Here is a 25,770-nt window from a genome sequence, read left to right as displayed (position 1 = left end):
GAAGAAAAGCAATGTGGCACCTCCCCGCTGATTTTCCTTCTGGCAGAATCGACACAACACATCAGCCCCATTGAACAGCCTATCATGCCAGCCTATACAGCACATGAGGGGCAGAGTTTTACTCTGTGTGTTGCAACTTGCATATATATTTATTGCACTTGACGCACACACACGCATGGCGTAATTTCCACCTGGGACAGGGGGGAAATGTCCCCCGCTCTTTTCGAAATCCCGTTTGTGTCCCCCCACTTTACAAATATGATTATTTATTTTTTTTAACGCAAGCTGTCATCGCCACGGAGGAGCACACAGAGAGAGAGAGAGAGAGAGAGAGAGAGAGAGAGAGAGAGAGAGAGAGAGAGAGAGAGAGATAGAGAGATAGATAAGAGAGAAGATAGAAGAGCGAGAGAGAGAGAGAGAGAGAGAGAGAGAGAGAGAGAGAGAGAGAGAGAGAGAGAGAGAGAGAGAGCATGAGTTTAAATGATTTGTTATTGGTTGTGATCATATTCTAAAGATGTTTGGATTATTGAAAAGTATACAGCTCCCTTTCATCTGAGTGTTGAGAGCTGTATCCATCAATTCATGTTGTGCTCAAAGTGCTCCAGATTGATGCATTTCACTTCAACATTTAAAAATAATCTTCCCGGGGGTGCATGCCCCCGGACCCCCCTAGAGGAGGTGAGGACCGCCCTAGAGGAGGTGAGGCCCGTCCACCCCCAAATAAAGCAGGTTAAAATAATTAAATTGCATATATGTTATTTGAGTAAACACTGTAAACGGGTCCCACAGACCCAAACAGCACACAGAGGTTAAAGGTAAGCATATCATAATGTTAAAATGTGCTAAATATATACACTGCAAAAAACAAAAAAAAGAGGAGTAAAAGTAGCCCCCGACTTGTTTTCTTTTTTTAAAGTAGCCCTCACCCTAAAAAAGGTTGGTGACCCCTGATATAGACTGTAGTGGGGACTATTTTGTGGAAAGAGCAGATTGTCCGTTTATCAGTTCTGTTTACCTTTAATATATTATTTCATATCAAGAACCCCTTGTGCGTTTATTTAACACAGCTATTTTTGATAGTTGATCGTTACAACGTCTCCTGCGTCTTGGCCAAAAAGTCGCACTGGAACACACCGCAAAGACTTCAGCCGACGGCCAAGTAGCACGCACGCACTGCGCATGCGTGAGTCGCAATAACTCTCCTTACCAGCAGGCGGCGGTAGTGTGTATTCGTCATTCAAAAGAGGCAACCGGAAGACAGACTGCGTGATATACAAACAACAAATAGCTAGGCTACATGCATGAACTATGCCAATATTTTAACAGTATCGGTGCAGTGCCTTTTCAGTGGGGCAAGATATAGCAAATATGTGTGCCTATCCTGCTATTTCAGTTTATTATTTTAATCACACAGCGTTAATAAAAATAAAAAATGTGCCTACATAACTGTCAGTTGCAGCCCTAGCATTATTATTGGTTTAAACTAACGGTATATTTTTAAAACATTTTAAAATGACCATCTTGAACAGCTACAACATTAAAATACTTCTAGGCAGATTGTGGACAGTAACAAAGTACATTTACTTAAGTACTGTACTGCTCCACAGGCAAATAGTGTTTCGCTAAGCTGAACAGCCAATCAGAGTGATTTCTTTTGCCGACAGCCTCTGTGGCCGAAAAGACACAACGATGCGGGACACACCAATCTGAGTAGGGCGACAGGACGCTCATCGACGGCCAGACATCTATCGATGGCCGAAATCGGCTTGGTGTGTCAGGGCCTTTATCTTTGCTGTTTACAGATCAAAAGATGTGTTCAAGGGCATTAAAACGCATATAAACGCTGCTGAAGGTTAATCCAATGTCTCTGTGTCACTTTGAAATGATTACTGATAATCCATCATAACATTTATGTCAATAAACGTACTTTTCATATAGAGTGTAAGAGAGCTTCCGGTTTTGGGCATGCTGGCTGCGCATCACTCTCAGTCACCAATGGTAATGTTTAGATGGATTTAGGAACCTCCCCTTGATGGAAGTTATACTGTCATGTATAAAACAACTAAATGATTCATTAAATAGTAAGTAAAATGCTAGAACTAATGAATGTTCTTGCTATGAACGAATCAGCTAATGGTCTCATTATTCCACTACTGTTTGTTTCCATGAATGGTGTCAGTGATCACGAGCTGTTTATTAGCAGCAGGAGCAGTGAGCCGGCATCCTGGACACACATGTGAGCACAGTTTTGGTTAATACACATCTTCCAAAAGTGACAGTGAGTTAGGAACATTAAAAAACATAATACAACGAAAATAGGACAATATATGACAAAACTACAGTGTATACTGGTCATATTTTACAATTAACTGAAATACACATTTTAAACTTTAGGATTTTTGTTTTTGAAAACATTTTTATGTAAAATATAATAATGCAGATCAACAAAGTACACGATTTTTAAGAAAAAAGTTATATTGTGATTTGTCATTTCAGTCACATTGACCCCGACCTGCAGCCTTTCCCAGATCCTCTGTGAGATTTGAGATATAATCCTGAGAACACCATGAGTGTTCGTTCCTGCGCGTCTACAGGGACTGCTATTGCACATTGTTACTTCAGCTTGTTTATGTCAATATTAATTAATTATATTCTATAAATGGTACAAAAGTCACAAAACTTAATTTCCCCATGGGATAACGTTATTTGATTCTGAATCTACTTTTGAAAAATGTTGAGTTCTATTTACGGCTGGGAAGAGGACAGTGTTTGTTTTCCAGTGATATATTTATTGTATTTTCTTTCTCTAATTATTATGCCAAACATTTTACATATCATAATAACTACCAAGCCATGAATACGATAAACAGGCCTGCAAAGTTTGGAGTCAATTTCCATCAATACAAAACAGTAAGGATGAACGACACAATGATGTGCCTGTTCTGGAATGCTGCAATTATTTCTACGCTAGGACACAAGAATTGTTTTTTTGTTAGATGAGGGAAGTCGCATGGAGGACAGTAGCTGATTGTGTGTGTGTGTGTGTGCAGACCACATTTTGTGTAGTCTTTCTTGTTAAGTTGTTCCATTGGACGGTGATCATTGTACCTTTACAGCTTCAGAGAGTTTTTGTATTTGTGGGTCCCTCTGTCCTGCATCCTGCCATGTGACTATGAGACATTCACTCATTATTTTTGTGGAGACAAAGGGAGGCAGGGGGAGCAGAGCTGAGAAGGATCAGTGGTGGCGGTGTAAGCTGAGGTCATCCTGCCTAAAGCTTGAAAAATGTCCTTGTCGGAATATGGTGATTCATATTCTGAAAGCAAAGACTAGAGTTTGTAAATTAAAATCGTTCAGAACACCAAAAATACTTGTTGTCCGAAATTCATAATGCTTATCTAAAAATGAGCCGTTGCAATAAAAAGGCCTGCTATGCTTTAAGTCCCTCCTCTAGAGTCTGCAGACCTGCTGATGGTGCAGCAGCTGCTAGGTCACATGCTATATTTTTGCTTCCGTTGTCTACCTCAGTCTTCTCTTTCACAGGAACACATATGTCGTATAACAGAGATACAGTCATCAATATCTGCAGAGTCAAAGTTAATTCACATTATAAAAGTTTCACATCAGGGAAGCAGTCCAAGATGTCGGCCATGTTACTCAACAGTGTTTGTTTGATTACACTGCTCCTGTTGCAAATTCGTTTTGCAACCCTGCGTTGCATTTATGACAATAAATGATTCTTAAAACCTTGAATTTGATACACAAATGGACAGACCATTGCTTTGACCTAAATGCTAACGTCATTTTGCTACATTCTCCAATGCAGTTATAATGATGATTAAGACTCTTACATTTGCTAATCAGCATCTAACATTACTTTGTTGTTTCTTTGCTCACAAACCAAAGTTGTTGACTAGCTCATGGTTTCCATTCAATTTTATTAGGATTTGTCAGGTTGCTTTTCAATATACATTCAGGGATTCTCGAGCTGTTTCCTCAAATCTGAAGCTTCTGCTGCCATCTCCTCTTCTGATCTCCACTTGGAGGGACTGTCCTCATCTTCTCGATCATGCTTGTGCAACTGCAAAAACCAACAGTACAGTGTCAGAACCATGCATTATTATGACCTCGCTAAATTGTATGAAATGTCTCCCAGGCTAAAAGGGGACACAATAAAACACAATTTGACAAATTATTTTCAGCACATGATTAGTTCATCCAACTACGCAATAGCAATTGGTGATCAGAGTAAAGAAGGTGTCTTAAAACATTATCAAATGCATTTAGCTTTTACTGTTAAGATAAGGTTTCAGGACAAACTATGTCATCATAGCTAACTTCCAAGACTCGTGTAGAAAGCTAGGTTGGGTCAGCATTGTCCGGATACATACAATGCCTTGCAAAAGTATTCACCCCCCTTGGCATTTTTCTTGTTTTATTGCATTAAAACATTTTATTTTATTTTTGGAGAATTTGTATTATTTGATTTACACAACATGCCTACAACTTTGAAGATGCAAAACACATTTTTTATAGTGAAACAAACAAATAAGAATAATGAAAAAGAATAAACACGAGTGTGCATAACTATTCACCCCCCTAAAGTCAATACTTTGTAGAGCCACCTTTTGCAGCAATAACAGCTGCAAGTCTCTTGGGGTATGTGTCTATAAGCTTGGCACATCTTTCCACTGGGATTTGTTTCCATTCTTCTTGCAAAAACTGCTCCAGCTCATTTAGGTTGGATGGGTTCCGCTCGTGTACAGCCATCTTTAGGTCATACCACAGATTTTCGATTGGATTAAGGCAGTGGTTCTCAAACCTTTTCTGTCTGTTACAATGAAGGCTCGATAATCAGCTCACGGCATATAGGTGTAAGCAGGGGTAAAGTGCTATTTTTATAGGTGGTGTGTGGACCTCACATAGGGGAGTCCGGGGGCATGCTCCCCCGGGAAGATTTATTTTTAAATATTAAGTTAAATGCATCAATCTGGTGCACTTTGAGAGCAAAATGAAGAGATCTATGGATACCTCTCTCAACACCCATATGAAACAGAACTGTAAACAGATTTACTTTTTCTTTATGGATATTTTACAAATCACCCTTTTAAACTTTATTCTTTTTTTACTGTCATATAGTATTTCATACCTGTTTTTTCATTTATTCTCTTATTTTTTTATAACTATAATGATCATATAAACGTGTGCCTCGGAAATAATTGTTTACATTAATGGTGACCAAAACGTTTGAGACCCACTGAGATAACACTGAGAGAGTCCTTTAGCTCACTGAGCCTCTCAGTCTGACAGGAGAGGACTCTCCTCCACTTTGTTGTTGAAAAAACTCCTTATATCCGTTAGCGTAGCTCGCTAGCACCAGAAGCTAACAACAACGATCTCCGGTACCGGTGCGCTCTCTCTCTCGCGTGCACGCACACAAAATGGCTCGTTCCACACACACACAGAGCCAAGCTTTAATGAAACACAGAGACCCAGACGTAATAGTACTGTACTGTATCATATTATTTTCGAATCAATAATTTTTCAAATTATGATTTTTCTTTTTTTGTAATCTTTTTTTTTAATAACCATTTTTCCTCCTGGTCTCTCGGCCCCCCACTTTGAGAACCACTGGATTAAGGTCTGGGCTTTGACTAGGCCACTCCAAAACGTTTAAATGTTGCTTTAGCAGTATGCTTTGGGTCATTGTCCTGCTGGAAGATGAACCTCCACCCAAGCCTCAAATCTCTGGTAGACTGAAACACAGTTTCCTCTAGTATTTCCCTGTATTTAGCTCCATTCATCACTCCTATTTTTACCAGCTTCCCAGTCCCTGCCGATGAAAAACATCACCACAACATCAATCAATCAATGTTTATTTATATAGCCCAATATCACAAATGTTACATTTGTCTCAGTGGACTTCACAGTTTGTACAGAATATCAGTATGACAATACGACACCCTCTGTCCTTAGACCATCACAACGTACAAGGAAAAACTTCCAAAAAAGGAAAAACCCCACACCCAACATGATGCTGCCACCACCTTGCTTCACTGTGGGGATGGTGTTCTGAGGGTGATCAGAGGTGTTGGGTTTGTGCCAGACATAGCGTTTACCTTGATGGCCAAAAAGTTCAATTTTAGTCTCATCTGACCACAGGACCTTCTTCCACATGTTTCTTATTTTTTTGCGACTCTTCCATAAAGCCCAGCTCTGTGGAGTGTACGGCTTACTGTGGTCCTATGTACAGATTCTCCTCTCTCTGCTGTGGAGCTTACCAGCTCCTTCAGGGTTATCCTCTGACTCTCTGTTGCCTCTCTGATCAATGATCACGGTGTGAGAGTTTTGGTGGGCGGCCCTCTCTTGGCAGGTTTGTTGTCGTGACATATTTTTTCCATTTTAAAATAATGGATTTAATGGTGCTTCATGATGTTCAAAGTTTGTGAGATTTTTTATAACCCAACCCTGTCTCGTACTTTTCCACAACTTTGTCCCTGACCTGTTTGGAGAGCTCCTTAGTCTTCATGGTGTCGTTTTCTTGCTTAGAAATGCCACTTGCTGTGGTATAGAAGACGGAGGCCTTCTACAACAGGTGTATATATACAAAGATAATGAGGCACTTGATTGCACACAGGTGAACTTTATTTAAATAATTGTGTGACTCTGAAGGTCTTTGTTTGGGCTAAATAGCAAAGGGGGTTGATGGAGCCATATATATATATTATTTTATTGTTTCTTTTTGTTTATAGTAAATCTTCCTTTTAATTCTTATTTAAGTTTATCAAATAAGTTGTTCTATACCTTTGTTTTGTAAAGGCAGCCTTTGGGCACCGGGGGATGGGAGACCGGCTCATTATAAATCTGGGAAACGGGTGGCGGTGGCGAGCGCACCCGGTAGGCCTATGTTTTTTACCATCGGGTAAGAACGAGCAGACAAGAAAAGATTGTGCTTGTATATTGTGTCAGCAAAGATAATAAATTGCACTAAAACGATTTTTGCTCTGACCTTTATTTTTACCCATGCGTAAGATTCGCTGACGGGTGTCTCAGCAGCACTTTGCTTTGAGTTATATTTCTTTCTTATATTTTTATGATTTTGGCCGCTTCCGGGGTGAATACATATGTACACACCACTTTTCAGTTTTACATTTTTTTTATGTTTTAAAAGATGTTCTTTTTTTTTCATTTCACCAATTTTGACTGATTTTGTGTGGGTTCTTGCCATAAAATCCCCCCAAAAATATTATATTATTTTTGGTTTTAATGCAAGAAAATAGGAAAAATGGCAAGGGGGGTGAATACTTTTGCAAGGCACGGTAGGTCAGCAGGTAACAGGGCCTGGAGGGGCCTGAAGAAACGTTCTTAAGATAACTAGCTCTGGACTACCAGAGGCGGAGGAGCATAGGTTAAGTGAATCCGCCCTTGAGGTTGTTAAAAAGATCCCTGAGTGGCTCACCATGTTGTCTGCACAGTTCACAGCGGGCTGGAGGCCCAGACCACCTCTTTAGAGCCCAAACTTAAGCATCATCTCAAGGCTTAGAGGAATGTCTCTCCAGACCACTCACTAGCCTAAGCTAAAAGTTAATATTGTCCCTGTAATGTGTCTCTGACTATCTTCAAAAGTGCTCTATAAATAAAATGTATTATGAATATTGTTTTCCAAAGCGGGGTTATTCATATGATTGATATGATAAACATTAGTACTCATGTTAAAGCTCTCCTTTTATGCTTTATTTGAACAATATATTATAGGGCCATATCTAGACAAAACATGACTATGAAGTGTTTTGCTCAAAATACCAAACAGATCACCCATTGAAGCATACCTCATACCCCCTGGGCTATTTCAGCCCTGTTACTAAAGTGCTGATTCTGGGTCTGGCCCTTTAAATGTAACCGAGCTGCTGCTGGCCACGCCCCTTTGGAGCTGCTGGCCACGCCCCTTTGGAGCGTCCGCATGCAAGCAGTGAGCTCTGTGAAGAGAAGGCTGTCTACCAGCACAAACTCAGATAAAAGCTGCCGTGATTAAACGCCATATTATGTTCCAAACCACATCAAGGATTATTTCTTCTCTCTCGCAGGTTTACCACAAGGACAGTACCTTTTATATCCGGCTTCTTTACACATATTCTCTCCAGTACTGGTTAGCTATGAGTGTTAGCAATGCTTGCTAATGTAAACACAGACCATTTGTGACTTGCTCTATTGAAATCAGTCGCATTGACCCAAAGACACATTTTGAGTTGTATATACTGTTGGAAAGAGGAGATTCCTAGCTTTCTAAAGATATCAGGATTGTTTTTGTACTCCAAATATTAAGAAAAATATGTCACATTATATAATGACTGTCACCAAGTCATCATTTTGAGAAAAAGGACTTCAAAGTTTCCTCTTCTCTGGAATCCATCGATCTGATTGATTATTAGCGGCTAATAAATGATCAAAGCAGTACGGAGGGAAAATATTTTCGTTTGGATTACTGGTCTGGGGGAAGCTCGCGAGTGTGTGTGTGTGTGTCTGTGTATGTGTGTGTGTGTGTGTTTGTGTATTTTTGCGTTTGTGTGTATTGTGTTTGTTTCCTGTGGAAAACACTCACAAGAACGTTGACGTTAAGTTACTCCGTTCTCTGCTTGTAATTATGCCGTTACAAGCTTCAAAGTTGTATTTAACCTCTGAATTTGCCGAAAGAAGTTTAATATTCTGAAAGTCAAGACTTTGTTAATTTGAAATCAGATGAAAACAAACTGTCACGGACCCTGCCGTGTTACCTATGATTACTATACGCCTTGCATTCATAATTTCAGCGGGAGGGAGGGGGAGCGGCGTTGCGGAAGAGCTGAGTGCCTGTCATCTTCCCTTTACAAGCTTCAAAAATGTATTTATCGTGTGATTTTGGAAATAAAAGTTTCATATTCTGAAAGCCAAGACTTTGTTTATTTAAATTCAAACAAAACACCCGAAGCCCGAAAAACTATTTTTTTACGCAAATCCACATTTATTTTGAAATGAGCCGTTGCGACTTCCGACTGATTTCGATAGAGCGGGTCACATATTACTTCCAAACACGTCGCGCATTCATTGTTTCTGATTCAGCAACGTTTCTGATAGGGGACGATAGGATGGGACGGAAAAGAGAGAGGGTTTTATTTTCGGACACTTTGTGAGTCTCCTTACACACCAGGGACACATAGTTATGTATAAAAGACATCAAAAAGTGCATGTTGCATAATAGGTGACCTTTAATGCATTCTTTGAAGATAAATGGGAGTGACAGAAAAATGAAGCAGTGTCCAGTTCATGTACTTGCACCGTGACTGACAGACTTCACAGCTTCTTACCCAGGACACTGAGGTACTGCACTGACCCTGAAAGTCTCAATGACTGCAATGTACTGTCATTTCTATCTTGGGCGAACTCCTATTTCTTAACACAGTTAAACTAGAAGCATTAAAGTTCAACTCTAACATGTCCCCCAGTTATTATATGCAATGCTCAGGTTATTACACGGTTGAAGCAATGAAAGGTGTAATTTAATCATCTTTGACATTTCCCTCTCTCTTTACTTCAAAGAAAAACAATTGCCATCAGAAATAGAAGAAAAAAACACTTCTGTATGTACTATTTTGAACACTTTTTAAGACATTTAACCAATAAAATATGTTATTTTTCTCCCCATCTTTGTAAATCATTAAAAAAAGCTATCTTAGGACAGGCTGCAATAAACATTTTCAAAATATATTTAACTATTGTAATATTTTATTGTAGCTAATGACCTATGAAACAGTTTCCCATGGCCTAACAATCCCAATTTATTCAATTCTTATTTCATAAAAGCACAGATTGCATATTTTTGTAGTGGCACATGCTGGTTTTCGTGGATTTCTTTAATCCATTTTTGTATGACTATGAAACTAGAGAAATGGTAATAAAAAACAGAAAGTTGATTTTGCATCTGGAGATGACCCAGAGACCACTCTGCTAGCAGCTGAGCTGATGTCCAAACATTATCTGGGCTGTGTGTGTGTGTGTGTGTGTGTGTGTGTGTGTGTGTGTGTGTGTGTGTGTGTGTGTGTGTGTGTGTGTGTGTGTGTGTGTGTGTGTGTGTGTGTGTGTGTGTGTGTGTGTGTGTGTGTGTGTGTGTGTGTGTGTGTGTGTGTGTGTGTTAAAGCTCTTTAGTGCGCTTCTCTTCATTTGCAGAGCTGCAGTGTGACAGTGATGCACATGTCAGTGCATACTAATGTTGTGTGTGTGTGTCTTCATCTACTGCTGGCTGAAGCAAACAGTGGGGGAGGCAGGCTCTATAATGATGCCTCTGGGAATCTCATTTCTTATTATATTTCAGGTCATTGAAGCATTTACACATTTTTCACTACAACATTTGAAATCAGATTTACCACTTACAGTAACAAACTCATTTTGAGTAGTTAAAATACCATTGTATCGATGGATGGATGGATTGACAGATCAACAGATCTTTAGACATTTTTAAATGTTAAAATCAAAGTATTATCAGAAAAATTGAATATTATTTAGCCATTTACTTCAACCCTTTGTTTAATCTGCCAATGGTTTTCTAAGAAATTATGTTGAAATTGATTATTTGTATTTGATTCTTCATGAGTTAAAATTGCACTTAGGTTAGAATTATTGTTCCCTCTTTTGGATGGTTTAATAATTATTTAATATTTACAAAATGCTGCTACAGTTGTATAGTACAGAGAGGAAATAAATTAAAGTGACACAGAAGAGGGCCTGTTCCCTGAATGCTGCAACTATCCCACAGGATGCCTGTACACTGTTTGAACCAATTTCAAACCATTATTCCAGTTTACCCACAACAATGTGTGCATACTTGTTTGTTAGGTTTGAAAGTGAAATATTATGCTCTCTGTTATGTTCATAATTTATTTTTGGGCTATATAGAAAACGGCTTAATTTTTTCTATACAGTCCTTTGCTGCAGCGCTATTATTCATTTTTTAATTGATTTCATTCTACCGTACTGCTATATGGAGTGTTGATCCAAATATATCTGTCCACGATAATTATATTACATTTGGTTATTAAGCAAATGACTAGCATTGTTTTGCCTGTTTTCAGCACATTTTCTCCAATTTACATGTAGTTAACTCTCCTGCTGACCATTTTCCAAAACACCCTGGGGTTTCAGAGATCTTCTAATTATGAAGTTGTTGCTTTTAAAGGGGCAATAGATGGGTATTAACTAGGGCTGTCAAGTTAACGCAAAAAAAATTAACGCCACTAATTATTTTAACGTGATAAATCAGATGTGAACTGTTCAGGATCTGTTTGGCTGCTGCTTCTTGGGTTTTCTAAGACTATAAACTCACAGTGACGGCTGCATTGCTACAGTCCTATCCATAGGACAAAAGCTGCCATGAAAATCATATGGCCTCAATAAAATGTAAGCCCTAGATGAGTCAGCCTGAGGTTTGATGAACAAAGTTCAAAATTGCCAACATATAGACGTCTTCATTTTATAGGGCAGCACACATTTTTTGTTGCAAAGAGCCGCTGTACCACAGCATCAAGGATAAAAGTGCAACGTGTTCAACACACAAACTCAGACATATGCGATATTTTTTAACCAAAGATCCGCTGGTTGGACCAGGTCGGTGCAGTTTTCCACAGAACCACTGATCCAAATCAATGTGTGCAGCCCTCAGCAACACACGGTGAGAGGGAATTAGATCGGTCTGGTGAGATAAAGAAAACTCAGAATTGCAAATGTCTACATATGATGGTATGATATATGAATCCAAATGTTTAGTTTGGTTGATAGCAGAACTGTAGACCTCTGTCGCCTGCAGGCTCAACTTAAATGGTGCCGTTTAAAAAAAATACAGGGCGGTGCCGGCCGTCAACGGCCTGCTGACGTCCGGCCGTTCTGTGATTCTCCAGAACACACAGATGGCCAGTCCGCCGCTGTGTACATTTGCAGCACACCAATGCCAGCCAGCGGCCCACCAAAGGAAGCGGCCCACCGGGAAAAGTCCCAACTCTCCCAATGGCCAATCCGAGCCTGTGCATCCATATAAAAGAGCATCCCTATTATGTTTGGGGTTTTCCCTTCCCTGTAGTGTTATATAGGTTTCTGTGCATGTAAATGATCTGCAAATGTTTTAATCCCTGTGTTCCCTCCAGAGGGAGTTTCTCTCTCTGAAACTGAGCAGAATATGTTTTTTGTTTAATTTATTAGCGAAAGTGCGATGATGATGCTTAACAGGCCTAATTTGTTATTTGTGGAAGAGATGGTATCCCAACATTTGTTAAATGCGCTAAAGTAAAAGGACAGCTGAGGCTGATGGGAAGTTATTGGACCAATTGAAATTGAGCAGGTCTCCCTTGAAAAAGAGATCAATGATCTCAATGGGATACACCTGGATAAATAAAAGTTAAAAAAAAAAAAAAAAAAAATGTATAGAAGGCCATCAAAAGTCAGCGGGTCGGATTCCTACCATTTCATTGCATTCTTTCTAATTGGATGAGACGTTTCCCTTGAGAAAAAATCACCAAAGTCATACGGACAGATCCTCTGGGGTCCAGCATTTAATTGGAAACCATCTAATAGTCAAATGCAAGGTTACCAAGTCTCCCAAACCATATACCACCATCCATCCATTTTTCCTAAGCAGCACTGGCCATTGCAGATACAAATAGAGTGGCAATAAAACACGAATTTACAGCCTTTCCTGTGACGGTTAATCCCAGACTGATTTAGGTGTGGCACTAACCGACGGCTTCAGTGCTGACTCGGACCCTCTACAGCAGGGGTGCCCAACCTTTTTTGAACCGAGAGCTACTTTTAAAGTTGCCAGTCTGCCGAGATCTACCAGTCCAAATAGAGAGGCGTAGCCATTACTGACAGCCTACTACCAGGTAAATACACACTTCTACTTGTATAAAACTGACCTTTGTACGATTAATACTTCATAAAATACTGCAGATCCTTTATCTTACCTCTTTCTAATCTACACACATACAAGTATTTAACTGAAGTTACACAACAGTGTTGTTGATACAGAGTTGGAGTTTATTCACACGTCACATACTACAGTGGGTAATGTTTTCAAGAAACATTGAACAGTGCTGCCACATATGACACAGGAAAAAAAGAAAAGACTGAACCCTTTCTTTGCCATTATATAAAAATAGTGTTGCTACAAAAGTATAAATTAGGCTTATTAATAAGACAACTCAGATCTGAAGCTGCACAGGAATCTGCTGCCAAAGTGCAATAAAAAAGACAAAATTAATAGAATCAAACCCTTTTTTTGTTGAATTTTAGTAGAGTATAAAAATAAATGAAGCTCAGCGCAAGTTCAAGCAGGAAGACAAAGCTCTTCATTCAGATTACACGTCACTGCATTACACTCTCCTCCCTCATTAAGTGATCGGGGGCGTCACTCCCCAGCTAACCAATCTCTCCTCTCTCCATTCTCACAAGCCTATCATAGCACCCGCTAATCCCTTTATATCTGCTCTTCCCTCTTGTCAGCTGTCATTTCAGGTGACAAAACGCAATGGTAGTACAACTATACTACTCCTCGTAAAAACACCTTAAAGAAAGAATAACCGCAAGATGTCTAATTTGGATGATTCCGTTCACGAACCTTTTTCGGAGGTTCTCGATCCTGGCTCCGATGTACCGCTCGAGGTAGCTTCCATTTCCTCGAGCCAACGGCGCCTGAGCACTCGCGTGGCTTCCCGCAGAGGCTCATGTACAGCCGAGGCAGACTTCCTCATCGCTCGTCTCCTGCAGCAGGGCAGCCCCAGGCCTCCCTCTCTCCCAGCTTTGCGAGCTTTCGGACCAAGTCTCCGGCGCGATCCCCCAGACCGTGCCAGCAGTTTCAGTCAGCTCTCCCGAAAGACCAGAGCGAGGACGCGGCCGCAGCCGCGGAGGTAAAAGGACAAGGAAGTCAAGCCCTCCAGGAGCCCGCCCGTCCAAAAAATCAACCCCTTCCCAGGCTCGCCAGCCCGGGAGCACCGCTAATCAGCCCCTCACGGATGATAGCTTAGCCAGCTCCCTGCAATCCCTGGCTAGCTCCATGCTATTAATCGACGCTCGCCTTCAGTCCATGGAAAACATCTCTGCCGGAGCTTCAACTTCAGCTGCGATTAGGGCAGTGCTTCCTGCCTCCGTGCCGCCGGGTCAGGTTTTTCCACATCCACAAGTTGTAGCTCCCTCTCATTCCCTGGCTTCTGCCCTTTCAGCTCCTCCTTCAGGTAGGCCTTACATTTCCCAAGCCGCTAACATTTCCTCACGGCTCAGATTAAAAATTCTCAAAGGGAAGGACATTAATCTCGTCAGCCTCATTCTGCCTTCCCCGGAGTGCGATAAATCCATTGCCACGGGAGGAAACATCACTGCCGTCTTTAAGTCTGCAGACCCCCGGCTCCTCAAAGACCTCAGCATAGGGCAATTTCTGGTAGCTTTCGGCATCTTCCGTGACGTTCTCTGTTCCGTTTACCCCGATAGAAGAATATAATTAGATGCTTATATGGCCATTATCGGCGATCTTCATCTTAAATACGGGAGATCCGTTTTCTATTCCTACCATAAGAGCTTTTCAAGCAAAGCAGCGCTTCACTTAGCTCATTGCAACATCCGTCTGGATTGGTCCATGCTGGACACCGAGCTGCTTGTGATGGCTACCGGCGGCCAACATGTCATCTTGTGTAACAGCTGCGGGGCGCAGGGCCACCTCTCCCCCTTCTGCCTTTCAGTGCCTTTCTCCGGGCCTAGAGGCTTCCACACGCCATATGCTGGGAATGATAGACAAAACCGTCAGGCGCAGTATAGTCAAGACGAGAAGATTTGTTCTAGTTTTAACGAAAACGTTTGCTCTTACCCTTACTGTACATTTCTACACATCTGCAGTTTCTGCAAGGATGCTCATCCGAAGTCTGTTTGCCCTAGGCGCAGCCGCAGCTTTGCAACTACCTCGCGCCAGAAACCACGTGGTGGAAAAATGTTCTGAACCATCACCCCTCTACTCCATTAACATCCCTTATGCTTTTAAATCATTCCCATTCATCCGTCTCAGTGGAACATGTTCGGCATCAGGTGGGAGTCAAAACTCTACTTCGCTGTTCGCCTGACTCTCGGGCGCTGAGTAGCCCCGCATTTTTCTTCTTTTATTTTTTTTCTCCGAAGCTCTCGATGGATCCTGCTGCACATTGTCAGAATGCCGGCGCTTCCGGCCTTCACGCTGAACGGGCCCTACATCCTTGCATTCGAAGCTTCACCTCATCTCCTGCTTCTCCTGCGCCCCACCTCTACGTAACAACAAGGCGTCAAGTGCAGGCTGGCAGTTTGCAACAATTCATGAGAATTTCCGAGATATGTTATTGCTAGCTTTAGTTCCAGGTTCAGGGTAAGGCAAATCTAGTTAGACTTGTCGCATCTTGTAAGGTAAATACATGCCCACATTCAGCGCAGCACTACTATCTTATCATGCACTACAAAAAAAAAAAAAAAAAACCCTCTTAAGGACGTGCACTGCACATGCTTCGTTTTGGGGGGAATCTCGCGGGGAAGCGAGTCGCAGTCTCGAGCCCACTCTCTTCAGTAGTGACTCTTCCCTGCACGAGATCATCCGCATAGCGGCACGCTCATATTTCCACCATTGCTTACACATTTATTATCACACTCGTTGGATCTAACACTAGCGTCCCTCCATCATTCTCTCTCAGATGATAGAAGACAGTCTTAATCAGCTTATCAGCATGACGTATTAACTGCTAATTAAGCTAGACCTATATCATGGGTCATGTTTCAGTATTTAAATAAGCGTATGTCATTTTATGCGTGCATCCTGCACTTCATTCATATTCTTGGTTCATGCTCACATGGCTTGTGTTAAGCCAGGTTATGATATTCATGCATCACTGTACTCAAGTAACAGCTCACTTGCATTACGTTGTCTACATCTCCCTCTTCGCCGGACATCAGCTCGTGCTGGCAATCCAAGATCTCTCCAGCTTACTGTTAGAAAATTAAAATCAATGTTTACAGATGAAGAACTCATTAATTTCAGTATTGTGTTCACACCTTAAAAGGTGTGAAAGGAGGGATTGTTAGAAATTAAAATCAATGTTAATAGCATAATTAGTCTAAAATATATCGTCAGTTTTAAAAGCTGTTTTATTGTGAAAAAAACCCGGAAGTTCTCAAAGTCTCAATGCCAAGCTTTATTCTGAAAATCCTTCATATCCGGTCAGTACGTAGCATGTCGTGAAAGTGTTTCTAGGACTTCTAAACTAACGATTACAGCTGTTTATAAGGTATTAAATAGAAAGTCATGACAGAGATAATGAGGAGAAAATGCTTAAGGAAGTAGGCAGAGAATATCAATGTCGAAATCATCTGTGCTCTCGCGATATCGAACCGGCAAATGAGTAGGGGGCCACCCACTATTTGCACAGCGGGGGACAACGAGACGTGGATAAAAAGGCAGGACGAAAGATAACTCAGTCCCTTTTCTTCGCTGCAGCCTCCCTGAAGACAACGCCGGCTTTGTCTCTCCATTCACCATGCTTGTTCTTTAACCACGTTACTTAATTAAACTACCCATTTGAACCTTTTCAGAGACTCCATTAGTCTCGTTATTTTAAGTTTCTTTCCTGGGAGCGAGAAGATCACAAATTATCAACATTACCTATGGTAAATATGCATATAACTGGTGGTGGTGTCTTAATAGCATATCAGGGCTTCCGTCAAGACGGTGCAGCCACCTCTGCTGCCATCAAGGCATGTCTTCAACCCTTAACTCTGGGATTTATGCATATCACTGGTGGTGGTTTCATAGCACGTCAGCATGTATACGTGTCTCTCATCATGATTCTGGATTTGAATTGCATGTCTATTTAAGTTCATGGGCTCGTATCCCCGGGGAATAATGTTCGTGTCACATGTTCGTATTTCAAGTCACGGGCCTATGTCCCCCTGCTCTGCAGGCACTGATTTCTGGTCTGTGTTCATGTTAAACCCTGCGACGTCAGGCTGTTGACCATCGTGTCTGCGTCATGTTAAACCCTGCGACGTCAGGCGTCGACCATCGTGTCTGTGTTAATGTTTACCCTGTGACGTCAGGCTGTTGACCATCGTGTCTGCGTCATGTTAAACCCTGCGACGTCAGGCGTCGACCATCGTGTCTGTGTTAATGTTTACCCTGTGACGTCAGGCTGTTGACCATCGTGTCTGCGTTATGTTTAACCCTGCATCGTCAGGTCATCGACTATCGTGTCGGTGATGTTAAACCCTGCATCGTCAGGCCATCGACCATCGTGTCGGTGATGTTAAACCCTGCATCGTCAGGCCACTGACCATCGTGTCCGTGTGTAATGGAGATTCCTGCATCGTCAGGCCATCGACCATCGTGTCGGTGATGTTAAACCCTGTATCGTCAGGCCACTGACCATCGTGTCCGTGTGTAATGGAGATCCCTGCATCGTCAGGCCGTCCGACCATCGTGTCGGCGTAGTCAAGCCCTGCGTAGCCAGGCAGGCGACCTTCGGGTCGTTTTCATATAAGCCCGGCACTGATTTCGGCAGTCAGCGTTTTAGGATGGACTGTAAGCCCGGCAGTTGATTCCGGCAAATTGTGCGATCCATGTGTTAATCTCTCATTTCCTCCATAGATCACTGCAGTCAGCCCACAAGGTAAGAAACTCATTACATCTCAGTATATTATACTTCACTTCTTTTGGGGGGTTTTCATCGGAGCGGTTCTTCCCCCTCCTGAATGATTATCCTGCAAACTGGGGCCTAATCTCCAACCACCATTCCATTCTCCTGTTTTAATTCTGGCAATCTCATTACATCATATTATGTGTCCGGTAATAAATATGTATTTCATACATCACGTCTCTCCTGATTGAAATGCCTTTAAAATAGAATACAAGCAACACCAGTTTCTTAACCTGAATTGATAATAGACTATAATCAATTTAAGTTTGCATTCTTATACCATTTTGTACAATAATTATAATGAATAAGTTCAGACAAACTAAAACTTACAGCTGATTAATAACGGTATCTAACTTGAGTTTTTATTATATCAAAAACCTGTTGAAATGCTACTGTTATTTTTACTGTCCCCAAAAAGCGCGTCGGCAGCCTCCAGGAATGCTTCTTTCACAACTTCGCCGTCTTTGAAAGACTTCATGTGTTTCGCAAGAACGTGACTGACACGATAAGATGCCATGGTAGCAGCCTTGCTCTTGTTGTTGGGCCTGGTGAAAATGGACTGCTGTGCATTTCGCTGTCCTTTCAGGTTCCCTCACCTTTTGGGAGCGTAGGGCAGAATTAGGAGGGAATTCCGTCTCGTAGCGTTTGCACTGTTTTGAAATGCCGCTCCTAAATTACCCTTCTTCGATAAAGCCACGCTCGCATTGCAGATGAGACAGATGGACTTTGAATTGGAATAAACAAAAATAATCATCCTCCCACTCGGAGTGAAAATTATATATTTTGGGCTTTTTTGCTTCTGCCATAATTGCGGTCTTGTGTGTGTGCGGACTGTCACTCCTGTTGACATGGACAACGTCAGCGAAATAGTGCCCACTGCCCACCAGGCAGCCACGCCCCAACACATGGGGTCACGCCGGCCAATCACAAAGCTTTGATGCGTTCAAGTGCATTATTCTGGCACAGGAAGATTATGTTATAGGACATTAACGATAAAACAGAATATTGTTGTTCTATTTTTAGACACATCTCGCGATCGACTGGGAATCTCCCCTGCTCTACAGGATGGAAATAGTTCTCACTTACCTCTCTACTGTCTTTTGGACCTTAAGCTATTTCAAAACACCTTTCATTCTGCTCTAATAAACCAATGAGGGGTTGAGTGACTTCATTTAGCAAAGGCTAAGGTTACTAGCCCATCTGTCAGACATCCAAAATCCCACAACAATTATATAGTTTAACTATGGTAAGACTTTATATTAAGGTACACAAATTCACCATCAACTAGTTGTTAATTAACATGCATATTAGCAATATATTGGCTCTTTATTAGTCATTATCAAACCCTTATTAATGCCTTATTCTACATGACCATATTCTACAAGTAATAGGCCATTAGTTGAGAGTTTTTCCTCAATAACCCTCTAATTAGTGCTTATTTATTGCAAGTAAGGAAGTTGTTGTAAATGAGTTTTGGTCTTAATATTAGACCCTCCAGAAAAACGCAATTATGCGATCGCATAATTTACCGCATAATCAGCAAAATGGCGCAGATTTGTAAAAGGGCGCATATTTATTAAAAGGGCGCATAATTCCCGCATTTTTCCACACAAAGTTGAGAAGAAAAAAAAGTTAACTCGTCTTGACGTGAAGTAGTGATGATAATGATGACGCAACGTCATCAGCTCGCGCATCACAGAAGGTAAACAACACCGTAGAGTGAACGTGTGGAACTCACACGAGAGAGAACACACCAAGATGAAAAAATCGAATCCATCTCATTTACCGACGAACATTCCTGCTAAAGACCGGGCAAAGCAGTACCCCGATGTCTTGCACGAAAGTGGGGGGAAACTATTCTGCACCCCGTGCAACTGTGTGTTGGAGAATAAGAGAAAATCGACGGTGACGACCCACTTTGATTCATTCAAACATTCGAAAATGCTTTCTGCTGCTGCGGACAAGAAAGCCAAACAACTCACGTTCACCGAGGCATCAACCTCCAAAACCCTTTCGAGGGCTACAAGAAATGAGGTGAGTAGCCTACAAGATTGAAGCTGGTCAGATAGCGAACGAGTAAATGAAAACAGAATGAGGCGGAGAAGTGTGTGTGTGTGTGTGTGTGTGTGTGTGTGTGTGTGTGTGTGTGTGTGTGTGTGTGTGTGTGTGTGTGTGTGTGTGTGTGTGTGTGTGTGTGTGTGTGTGTGTGTGTGTGTGTGTGTGTGTGTGTGTGTGTGTGTGTGTGTGTGTGTGTGTGTGTGTGTGTGTGTGTGTGTGTGTGTGTGTGTGTGTGTGTGTGTGTGTGTGTGAGAGAGAGTGTGATTAAAATAGCCCATATATGAATACATAAATAACACTTTCTGTGATGTAGCTTGCTTCTAGTATGCTTGTTTATCATAGGAACTCTTTAAAAGGGCTCCCTTTCATTCAGTAGTAGCCTAGTAACAGGGTGTGGGAGAAGAATCACCTTTTTTCCGCTTCCCGCATATTTCGCAACTTTTCGCATATTTAGCATGTTTCGCCAACTTTCCGCATATTTCGCAATTTCACCGCATAAAATCACATAAAAACCCTGCATGTTTAATCGCATAATCAAGGATTTTAGCCCGCATAATCAAGGATTTTTGCCCGCGTTTTTCTGGAGGGTCTATAATATGCTCAGCTCAATATTGGCCTAATAAGGCAGTAGTACCACAAGAACATTAATTCTCCCATAATAACACTTAACCTGTTAACCTGTTCCACTCTGAGCCTGTTTTTCAGGTCTCAGGCTCGAAAATGACATTCCCAGAACAAATGACCATATCTTCCCTTCTAAAAGGGTTAAATTAATAATCTTTTCTCAAAGTAATGATAAACCTGTGAGTTGGATGTAGAAGTGTCAGAATCAATATAAATGTTTTTTATTTTAAAGAAAATTCAGATTTTACATAGTAAAAAACTGTAAATTATAGTGTCCGTCCAAAAATTATTTTTTACAGATAGTGAAAACTACCCTTGGATGATGGGTTAGTAGACTAAAAGCTTTAGGAATCCAAAGTACAACATATAATAAGTACCCTGTATCAAGATTGATGCAAAACAAGTGAAATTTGACCTTTTTAGAGAGATTTAGCCAAAAACTGGGCCATCTGGGGTCATTTGGGTGGATTTGACCTATCTCTGGCCCCCCTTGCTCGATCTGGTTGGTTGACATACCCTTGTGACCGTTAGAGCCAATAGAATCGAAGGAGGAGGCTCCCACCCAGACAGGTTGTAAAGAAAAAATGTTGCCGCTTCGCGTGTGGAAAGCGAAACTAAACTGGAGGAATGTCTCCTTCTGGAGTTTGGAAACTAAAACGCAGTTGTATTGCTTATGGATTATCAGAAATAATTTCAAAGAAGGCACAGACACATAGGATGAACCTATGGATTAACTGCAGCATCGTTTTTTTATCGTTTTAATGCCATTGAAGACCACTTTTGACCAAGGTGAGCCATATTTACATGTTTAGCTTCTTGGCTCCACATGTGATGATGTACGCTTTCGTTGATAGCGTCGCGAATGTTTATCACTGAGTGTTGAGGTGGGCACCGTTAGATTCAGTGTCTCCAGGACACCAAAAAATAGTGTTTGGTTGTGCATCTAGGATAAGTAATAAGGGAGTTATGAGTGAGTTTAAGTGCCTTAGTAGGTCCCGTTTTTTCGATCGAGGCTAATTCAGAGGCTGAGTGCTAGCATTGTGGGTTTTTTTGAAAAAAAAAATTAAAAAGATCAGTTAGCTGAGTTTCTTCCCGTTACATGGATATAACACATTCATAGTTTTATTCAATATTAAGATTCCTTCAGACGTTGTTTCCTGCAAATGACGCGTTTATCCGCCCGGTACCGGGGGGAAGGCGTGAAACAGGTTAAGCCCCAAGCCTGTTTTTCAGGTTTCAGGCTCGAAAATGACATGCCCAGAACAAATGACTTTAACTTCACTTCTAAAAGGGTTAAATTAATAATTTTTTTTCTCAAAGCAATGTTACATCTGTGAGTTGGATGTAGAAGTGTCAGAATCAATATAGATGTTTCTGTGTCAGAGAAAATTCAGATGGAACATAGTAAAAAAGTGTAAATTCTTACCTCCGCCTAAAAGAAAAACCATTACTTATAGTGAAAACCACCCTTGAATGATGGGTTAGTAGCCTGAACGCTTTGGGAATTCAAAGTATAACTAATAATAAGTACCCTGTATCAAGATTGAGGCAAAACAAGTGAAAATTGACCTTTTTAGAGAGGTTTAGGGAAAAAAAGTCCAGGCGGACTAAGCTTTGGGCACATTTGGGCACGTCTGGTTCCATCAGTGCCATTTGACCTTTTTCAGGTACCAGACAGTAAAAATCATTTTATAACATTGAATCATCACTATAGGTATTCATTCCATAAAAAAATAAAAAAGATTGTAAAATTAAAAAAATTTAAAAATATATTTAAGTGTGTGTGTGGGTGTGTGGGAAGATCCCTCTTTGCATGAGATGCATGTTTACTTGCACAATAAAAATTAGGAAACATAGGAAACATTGAGCAGATTTATTAAAAAAAATGTTAGCACTAACACAATAACACCACACTTTAGGTAAAAAAAAAAATTGGGTGATAAAAACTTTATACAAACCAACCCTGAATGTTATGGTATTATTCCAGTAAGTCATGCCATGCCCTGAAACAGTTCTTTTTGGGAGTGAAGCACAGAGGGACCTGACACTTCCTGCAGTACACAGGTGTCTTCACCCTTCTGCTGCCAGCATCAGAGCACTTCCTGCAGTACCTCCTGACCGTGGTGGCATCTTCCCCATAATGCTCGGGCAGGCATGTCAGTGATGGTGTGGGGGTTGGTGGGCGGGGTGGTGCTGCTGCAGGGTCTCCAGAAAACTGTGATCCAGAAGCCATTTCATTATCGTCTTCCTCACTGTGAAAACAAATGTGGAAAAAACAAATAGATTAATTCACTGGCTTGTACTTTCAAAAATGTAACTCAAATCAGAAATAATTTCTCTACAACAACAGTAATGTAAATTATGTGAGACGGGGGAACAGATTATATCAATATAATCTGTTCAATATTTAATATTAATATTCCATCCGTTGTATATTTTATATATATAGATATATATATTTATATATGTATTTGTATATTTTATATATATAGATATATATATAGATATGTATTTGTATATGTTATATATATATGTATGTGTATATTTTATATATATATATTTGTATATTTCTATATCTGTATTTGTTCCCTGTATCTTTTATATCTATATGTCTGTGTCTCTTTTCTCTCATCTCTCTATCTTATTTCTCTCTGTCTTTGTCTCTCTGTCTCCTTTCTATCTATTATCTCTTCCTCCCGTGTTCCCTTCCCCTGTATCTTTTCTCCTGTCTTGTTTCTTTCTAGTCTTTGACCCATCAACGGCATCCATTTTATTTGTTGTTGTTGCGTGTGTGTGCAATACCATTAGATCACAAGATGGATGCCGTTGTGTTATTGTTACGCGTGTGAAATTACTATAGACGAATACTCTAACACCAAATAAATAACTAAAAGATAAAAACAGATGAATACTCTTACACCAAATAAATAAGTAATAGATACAAACAGAGAGATTACATACCTTTCCGTTGGTGGAACTTCATAATCGGAGTCATTACTGTCCCCTCGATGCGTGATAAGATCACTATCTTCCGACGGAGAGTCCTCAAATACCAGTTCCAATGTCTCCTGGATGGACAATAAAGTCTTCTTTCTGGCTGCCATTGTTCAAATGAAGAAAGAAAACAAATCCTGCTGTTTCGCTGATAATCCTGCTGTCTCGCTGTGCCGTTGATCTGCCGTTCTCTGCGCTCCTCTCAATGTGGTTCTGCTGCGTCAGAAATGTAGCAGGAGTGTGGGTAAGCAGCATATACTGGCCTGTAGAGATGGGCGAGTCCTGATTCATCCGGATCATTAACCCGGATCCTAGAAATGAGCTGGTCGTGACGAGTCTCCCCTCTCCATTAACCCGAGTCCTTGAGTCCCACACTTGGTGTGACGTACAAATTAAAACTATAAATTGCGTCACTCGCTACTCTCTTTATAACATGTAAAATCACATTACAACGTACCCCAGTCCATCTACCTACCCTTTAGCAAGTATACAGGATAGCTGCCTGCCAGAAGTGATCGTTTGGCTCAGGGGAGGGGACGCGGATCAGTGAAACTTCCTGCAGACTCGTGGGGGCTCCTAACCGTAATAGCATAGCAGATCCAGAGATCCATACTCGTCATGTGCACGAGCATAGCCCCTCCTCCAGCACCCGGCTCCCGCGCTATCAACAGCAGACTCGCAGATTCGCAAATCCTGACTCGCTGCAACACACAGCGGATCAGACTCGTGCGGACTCGGAGCCGTAACCATATAGCAGCAGATCCAGAGATCCAGCAGACTCGTCGTCATGCACGAGTCCACAGCAGACTCAGATTCGCAAATCCTGACTCACTGTGCAACACACAGCAGAGCAGACTCGTGCGGACTCTGAGCCGTAACCATATAGCAGCAGATCCAGAGATCCAGCAGACTCGTCGTCATGCACGAGTCAACAGCAGACTCAGATTCGCCAAATCGCAAAATAACCCTTTTTTTTGTGATCAACATTTTTTATTAAAGCAAAATACACTGTGTAGCGGAGGTTAATATAACGTCAGTTTAATAGATAGATAGATAGATAGTACTTTATTGATCCCAAATTGGGAAATTGTTGTTACAGCAGCATAAAAGGCATTTTACAATAAAACAAAACTACAAAATATACAAGAATAGAAAGAAAAATAAAATAAAATATAAAATATAAAATATACATGTCGAAATAGAAAATATACATGCAGATATTATATATATATATATACAAATATATATATTCAAAATATATGGAATAATAATATGCTCGTGAAATGCATCAACTTTTCGGTTTCACCGATAGGATTTCTACGGTCTTGGTGATGCTGACTCATATGACTCAAATGACTCGTATGATCCGGATCTCTTCAATGACTGACTCAGAAGACCCTGAGTCCGTAAAAGGATCCGGATTTGCCATCTCTACTGGCCTGATGTACACTTACGCAGGACCCTATCTCTGGAACCCATTGGTCGATTTGCGTGATTTACACCTTTTTTGAATCGTTAGAGCCAATAGAATCGAGTGGCAGTTGGAAAATACGTAAATACTTTACGGCGGGGGAGGGGGAGCTATGCGTAAACTGCATGTCCAGCAGCTGAAGCCATGGACTCCTAATCTTTGTACCTACTTTTCTGCCATGAATGAAAGGATTGATTATCAGGAACAATTCTAAAGTGACTAAGAGACATTGGATTAACCTTGAGCAGCGTTTTTATTCTGTTGAACACAACTTTTGATCACAAAAGAGCCAAGGTAAGACCTAATTATTGTCATGGATTTGAAAACTGATGTTGTTTATTTGCTATGTTCTGGCTGCTAGCTCAGTGAGTTATTGTCATCCAGTGATGATACGTATATCAAAATAATCAGTGGAGTATCAGCTTTCAGATGATATGTAGTTTGTGCAGAACATATTATTATTAAAAATTGTTTTTGCTAGTTAGCTCCTGAAGTAGCATTAGCCCGTTTTCTCTAAGGGCTAATGCTAATGCTTCTTGTGAGACTTGTGTTTTGTTTCGGTAAAAATGGCTCGTATCATCAGTTAGCTGAGTTTTTTCCCGTTAGAATGGTATAACACATTCATAGTTTTTGAAAATATATATTTAAAATATTAACCTGTTACGCACGGCCCCCCCGGTACCTGAAGTAAAAAGATATGATTCTACACTGTATTTTAGTGAACATGTATTGTTTGAACTGTTTTAGGTAATCACAAACGGGTTTTGATAAGTCACTTAGAATAGGAATGTTATTCTTACTTTCAAACTCACTGATCCAGAGATTCTGTGTTCCAACACACCAACATCGCTTCTTATCATCCATAAAAGCCAGATGCTGTTGTTAAGTCATTAAAGACATTGTTAAATA

General features: G+C 40.9%; 1 protein-coding gene across 1 annotated transcript in view; it reads right to left on the bottom strand.

Moving 5' to 3' along the window:
- Positions 1 to 3,973: 3,973 nt before the first annotated feature.
- Positions 3,974 to 25,770, bottom strand: part of LOC117493439 (bis(5'-adenosyl)-triphosphatase-like) — a 562,060-nt gene continuing 540,263 nt past the window's right edge. The window contains exon 8 of the mRNA XM_034144011.1: positions 3,974 to 4,081. Coding sequence (XP_033999902.1) covers positions 3,974 to 4,081 — 108 coding nt within the window. The remainder of the gene's footprint in view (positions 4,082 to 25,770) is intronic.

This window comes from Trematomus bernacchii, unplaced genomic scaffold, assembly GCF_902827165.1.
Source record: "Trematomus bernacchii unplaced genomic scaffold, fTreBer1.1, whole genome shotgun sequence".
In the NCBI taxonomy this organism is placed as follows: domain Eukaryota; kingdom Metazoa; phylum Chordata; class Actinopteri; order Perciformes; family Nototheniidae; genus Trematomus; species Trematomus bernacchii.
The sequence above is the reverse complement of the archived record's forward strand: the minus strand, read 5'-3'. Positions and strand labels throughout refer to the sequence as shown.